The 6,561-nt window shown below is 46.9% G+C and overlaps 1 protein-coding gene across 1 annotated transcript; it reads right to left on the bottom strand.

Annotated features, from left to right (window-relative positions):
* On the bottom strand, window positions 1-1,646 carry Rps27l (ribosomal protein S27 like). The gene is made up of 3 exons (XM_038323076.1): window positions 1,539-1,646; window positions 781-889; window positions 1-156 (listed from the first exon to the last, which is right to left on the bottom strand). Exons 1-3 carry the CDS (start codon window positions 1,542-1,544, stop codon window positions 23-25), a joined length of 249 nt encoding a protein of 82 aa, XP_038179004.1. The 5' UTR covers window positions 1,545-1,646; the 3' UTR covers window positions 1-22.
* Window positions 1,647-6,561: the final 4,915 nt, after the last annotated feature.

The following is a 6,561-nucleotide window of genomic DNA, read 5'->3' as shown; positions in this document are numbered from 1 at the left end:
CATTCTAAATCTCATTACTAGGTTAGAAAATGCCAAAGGCTATACCTTCTGTGAGCCTGGCTTTTCCTCCTGTGGGCTGGCACAACACTGTTGAACAACCTACACAAAGAACCACTGTCTGAGCATGGCTGAAAACTGTAGTAATCTTGTAGCAGCCTAAAAACAAAGCAAAAGGGAACAATACATTAAAAGTTTGCAAAGGCTCATCGTATTTCTTGTCAGTGCGTAAATACATGCTGCTTATACAATGAGTGATGCTTTTGCACATTTCCTGTAAACCTTGGTCCCTGCTATGACAGCAGGTCACACATGGAACAAAGTATTTTTGAAGCCACTTGAGTTGTGTTTTTTTAAGGTGAACTCTTATTAAACTTAGTATTTCTGAAACATTAACATTTCAGAATGCAACAGACATGTCATCTTTTTCAGGTTGCCTTCGGAGTTTGGTGTTTTGCACATAAAGACTGTCTCCAGTTTCACTGTCGCATTTGAAGAACTCAACAGCCACGTATGGATGGATAATGGAAACCTCAGACAGCACAATTAGAGACTGAAGAATCAACATACTTTCACTGTACCGTGACAAAAGAAAATTCATCACCTTAATGAACGGCTGGAAGACTTGAGTCTAACCTAGCTTCACCCTGGCTCCCATATGTTCCTACTAAACCTTGAGTATGTTGATTTAAAATGTCCCTGCGACAATTCCGTGATCTCAAGTCTATTCAACTGTAGATCTTCAGAAGCTTCCTTTTCGGACAAGAAAATCTGAAAATTTACCTGGACATTTCACATCCATGAAGTAAGAATTTGGGCTCTGAACCAGCCGTTTCTTCTTATGTTTTTTCTTTTCGTCTTCCAAGGAAGGGTGTAAAAGGTCTCTAGCCAGCTGAGTAAAGAAGCATATGGTTACTGCTGGAGTCAAAGCACACTGGGGGCGGATTTAACCACACGACGAACGCAAAGCATGAGCAACAGGCAGACTCCGCAGAGGGACCACTTCCACCCATACTTTGCGTTCGCCGAGTCCTTGTCTTAGGACTTTACGGCGGTCGGGGAGCGTATGATCGAGAACCCCCTCTTTGTTCGGCTGGAAAGCCAGCAAAGCTAAGTAAGAACAAGACTCTGGCTCAGGCCCCGGGGAGGAAGCAACGCTGCCGAACAGAGCAAGGCCGGGATGACCTAGCCCCGGGGCTCCACACCCGATCGCCAGCACCGCGCTGCCTCGTGGCCGCCCGGGGTGGAACGACCGTTGTCAGCAGCTTCGAGGGCCGTTAGCGAGCCGAAGCAGATGCCCTCCACCCGCCCCGTCGTCGGCTGGGAGCGACTCCCCATCCCCGGCCCGCTCGCTCGCGCTCCGGCTAGGCAGGGCCAGCCACGCCACGCCACGCCGCCCGGGCAAGTCCGGACAAGCCTGCCGCGCCCCAGCCAGCCTCGGGCATGGCCAGGAGACGCCGCCGGCTGAACCGCCTGCCGAGGCGCCGGATGGGCAGAAAGCCCGAAAGAAAGTAACCCCGAACCCCAAATCAAACACTTACAGGCATGGTGACGGCTCGGCCAGCACCGGCGCTCCAGATCTCTGAGGTGAGGTGCTCGCTGGCGAGTGCTCAGCTACGACTTCCGGGGATAGAGGCGGCGGGGCGGAGTGGAGGGGAATGTGGGCGGGGCGGCCGCTCTAGGCTCCCGTCTCGGTGGTGCGGCTCCGGCCCCGAATGGGGGTCCAGGTCTTCTGAGGGTCTAAAGGGCTCCTGCGTTAAGCACCGCCCTGGACGCGGGCCAGGCTGGGGAGGCCACGAGGCCACAGGGTTAATGGGTCGTGGACGTTAGTCATTAGAGGGAAGCCAGACCTGAGGCTGCTCCCAGCCTGGCCTCCCTCTGTTCATTATGCGGGACAGGGGTTGTGAATGGGGTCGGGCCCAGGGAACAACAACAATAGTCTCTGTTCTTTTTCTTTTCTTTCCTTCTCTCTTCTCTTCTCTTCTCTTCTCTTCTCTTCTCTTCTCTTCTCTTCTCTTCTCTTCTCTTCTCTTTCTTCTCTCCTTTCTCTCTCTCTCTCTTTCTCTCTCTCTCTTTCCCCCCCTCCCTCCCTCCCTCCCTCCTTTCTTTCTTTCTTTTTCTTTCTTTCTTTCCTTTTCGACTCACAACTGCCTCAAAATCCAGTTCCAGGGAATATGCTCTTTTCTGGTCTCTGATGGCACTGCATGCATGTGTGTGTGCGCGCGCGCGCGCGCGTGCACAGAGTCACGCAAAATTAAATTTAAAAATATGATACTGAGTTTGGGGATGTTGCTCGGTTAGTAGAGTGCCTGCCTTGCATGCATGAGCACCTACACCACAAAACAAATAAATTATTATTAACTGTTAAGATATCACTGACAGATTACGCAACAGGCTCATAGCCTTGTGCATGCTCCTTCTAAGGAGTGAACCTTGAAGTTCTGCACAGGGTAGGCTTGACCTCAGCTTTGCTTTGCTCTGAAATAGTTTTTAAAGGAAACCCATTTGCTGCACCAAGAGACTGTGCCCTCTGAAGATTATGCTTACTTCCTAGGGTCCATGGTTGTTATAATTCTCCTGGCCTGGGCTGTCATCTGGGTAGCTGCCCCTTTAAGAGACAAGCCCCGTCCACTCCCAATCTCCCCCTTCCCAACTAAGCAAGCTGATCTCATGCCTCCTCTCCTTCTCTTTCTCTTTCCATCCTTCTTCTGAAGAGACAGCCTCTTCTTTCTTTCTCCCTTTCTCTTTCCTCTTTTTCTGTCCCTCTATCTCTCTTTCCCTTTCTCTCTCCCCTCCATGACCTCCTTGCCTTTATACCCTTCCCAATACCCTCTAAATAAACTCTATACCCAAACTGTCTCTGCATGGTGTATCTGTCTGTCTCCCACCCGCTGCGGTCCCGCACACCAGCAGAGGAACCAGCCAGGGTCGCACCGCCATAAATCATAACAACGGTGAGGAAGACGTATTTGATATGGTGAACCTGTGTGATGCAAAACAAAGAAACCCGCCAGAGAGCTGGCACAGGGCTTGCCTCATAAGAAGAGGGCCTGGATCCTGGCACAGAGGTGGCGGTCCGTGGGGCTCAATGACCAGTCAGTGTAGCCTTAGGAGTTCCAACCCACTAAGAGGCCTTGTCTCCACAAAACACAATAGATGACCCCTAAGACTGTCCTACCAATATCTCTTATCACCTTTTATATTTTTTGAAAAAAAAAAAGATACACGTATAAAACTCAATTTGCATAAAACAGAAGAAAATTAGAATACCTTCATGAGGGGCTGCCTTAGGAGAGCACTTGCCTAGTCTATAAGAATTCCTGGGTTTGATTTCCAGTGCCGGAAAAAACTAGAGTGGTGGCGCATGCTTATAATCTAACACTCAGTGAGGATCAAAAGTTCATCATCCTCAGCTACATGAGGCCCTCTCTACAACACCAAAAATAATAATGACAAAAAAATACAAATGAGCCGGGCGGTGGTGGCGCACGCCTTTAATCCCAGCACTCGGGAGGCAGAGGCAGGCGGATCTCTGTGAGTTCGAGGCCAGCCTGGTTTACAAGAGCTAGTTCCAGGACAGGCTCCAAAGCTACAGAGAAACCCTGTCTCGAAAAACAAAAAAAAAAAATACAAATCAATATTAAATATTGTCATACAGATAATATGTACATTATTATAACTGTATAGGAAAAATAATGGCCCTAAAAGTTTCAATGTCATAATCCCCATGACCTGTAATTGCCAGACAAGTGTAGTTAAGGTTGGTGGCTGTGGTTTGAATGGGATGTCCTTCACAGTGCCTAGCATTTGAGCGCTTGATCCCCAGGTGGTGGTATTATTTGAGTAGGTTAGGAGGTACTCAAAATTGCAGAAAGAATGCCATTGAAAACCAGCTTTGAGGTGTTCAAAGACTTGCACCATTCCTAGTTTGCTCTCTGTCTCCTGCTTGCTCTTAAAGATGTGACTCTCGGCTTGCTGCTCCAGTTGCTTGCCTGGTGCCACACATCAATCCCATGATGGTGATGGTCTCTAATTGTTCTGGAACCATACCCAAATAAACCTTTCCTTCTTGTCTTAGTTAGGATTGCTATTGCTGTGAAGAGTTACCATGACCCCAGTAACTTTTATAAAGGAAAAAACATTTAACTGGGGTGCTTTACATTTTCAGGAGGTTTAGTCCATTATCATCATGGTGTGACATGGTGGTGTTCAGGCAGACACGGTGCTAGTGAAGGAGCTGAGATTCCTACAACTTGACCAGCAGGCAACAGGAAGTGGTCTGAAACACTGGGTGTGCTTGAGCATATATAAGACCTCAAAGCCCACCCCCACAGTGACACACTTCCTCCAACAAGGCCACACCTACTCCAACAGAGCCACGCTTCCAAATAGTGCCGCTCCTTATAAGCTTATGGGGGCCGGTTACATTCAAACTAACACACTTCTATGATGTTTCATCACAACAATAGAAAAGTAATTAATACAATGGCTTTGTGGTGGTAGTGATTGGCACTGGTTGTTTTGATTTTTGGAGATAGGGTCTTGCTCCATAGCCTCAAATAGCCTCAAACTCCCGATCCTATTGCCTTAGCTTCCAGAATATGGGATGGCAGGTGTGTGCCAAACACCACACCAGGTATTGCTACTGACTTTGAAGATGGAAGGTGCTGTGGAATAATCTTTACTGTAAGTATGTATTATTCTCATTGGTTAGTAAAGAGCTGACTGGCCTATAGCTGGGCAGGACAGACTGAGCAGAAGAGCCAGACTAGGAGAATGCTGGGAAGAAGGGCAGAGTTAGAAGAGTTGCCAGGAGATGCAGAGGGAGCAAGACATGCTGGAGGACAGGAAAGCCACCTGGCAATACATAGATCAACAGAAATGGATTAATTTAAGTTGTTAAGAGCTAGTTAGTAATAAGCCTGAGCTATCAGGCGAGCATTTATAGTTAATATTAAGTATCTATGTTGGTTATTTGGAAACTGGTGGGTGAGAAAGAAAAGTCCACCTACAGGAGGTCTTTGCATACAGCAAACCAAGGAAGCAAAACAGCTCTCCCAACTTCTCAATTTTAGCGAGATCTGGGTCAAACTTTTAAAATATGGAATTTTATGCTCATACTTTCATATTGTTTTAAACCACTGTATTTATGGTGATATCTTACAGAAATACTACAGTAATGAAGACCTGGGAACCAATCTTGACTTTCACTGTTTCCCTTCCCCACCCCTAATTTTCACAGCTAAACAACATACAGAGAACATTCTAATAAAGAAAGTTTGCTGTGGAATAATCATTTTGTACACTGGAAAGATTTGTCACTAGAATTGGTTTAATAAAAAGCTGACAGGGGAGGGAAGGGGGAGAAGGAGGGGAGGGAAGGGGGAGGAGGAGGGGAGGGAGGGGGGAGGAGGAGGGAAGGAGATGGAAATTTTTAAATATAAAAAAAATAAACCATGAAAAAAAAATAAAAAGCTGACAGGCTGGTATCCAGGCAGGAAGTATAGGCGGGACAACCAAACTAAGAATGCTGGGATGAAGAAGGGTAGAGTCAGAGGAGATGCCAGCAGACACAGAGGAAGATGGACTTGTAGAAAATGAGGTAGCAAGCCATGAGCTATATGGCAGAGGGTAGATAAGAAATATAGGTTAATTTTAAGTGTTAGGAGTTAGATAGTAACAATGAGGTATTGGTCAAGCATTTGTAATTCATATTAAGTCTCCATGTTGGTTATTTGGAAACTGGTCTGTGGGAAAGAAAGCTCTGTCTACAAAAGTTTTGTTTATATTAGGATTTAAACTGTGGGCCTCTGAATGGCTTAGTGGTACAGGTGCTTGTCACCAAGCTGAGTTTGATTTAGGGAACTCATGCGGTGGATTGAGAGACCTGCCTCCCACAAGTTGTCCTCTGACCTCAATAAATGTGCAAGCAGTGTTGGCACAGATGATAAATAATTAAAGTAAAAAAGTGTTTTTGATTTTAGATTGTAAGGTGAGAGAAAGAATTTGAGTTCTCTGCCAGGCAGTGGTGGCACACACCTTTAATTCCGGCAGTCAGGAGTCAGAGACAGGTGGGTCTTTTTAAGTTCAAGACCAGCCTAATCTATGGCAAGAGTTCCAGGACAGCAGAGCTACACAGAAACCCTGTTTAGACCCCCCCCCCAAAAGAATTAGGGTTATCTAAGAGGATAGAGCTGAGAGAGGTATGGGAAGGAGGAGGAGAAGAAAAGAGGAAAAGGGAAGGAAAGGAAAGGGATAGGAGGGGAGGGGGGAAGGAGATGATGTAGTTGGTGCAGTTCAGCAATGACCACCTGGATGCTAGAGAAGCAGAGAACCCAGTGGCTTCCCAGTTCAGGAAGCTGGATGCCTCAGCAGCCCCCATCTGGAAACCGAAAGTCTGGAAGTTCCCTGGAGAGTACCAGGTATTAAGTCTAACTTTAAAGGCTGAAGAATTTCGAGTCTGTCAGATGACGGCAGCATGGACGTGCAACTCAGATGGAAAGTGGCTGATAGCCACAGTCTTCCTCTGGCTTCTCTATTTTATACAAGCTGGGCCCTGTTGGA

The sequence above is a fragment of the Arvicola amphibius genome, chromosome 3, assembly GCF_903992535.2.
Source record: "Arvicola amphibius chromosome 3, mArvAmp1.2, whole genome shotgun sequence".
Taxonomy (NCBI): domain Eukaryota; kingdom Metazoa; phylum Chordata; class Mammalia; order Rodentia; family Cricetidae; genus Arvicola; species Arvicola amphibius.
Note: the sequence above shows the minus strand (reverse complement) of the source record. Positions and strands in the feature narration are given on the sequence as shown.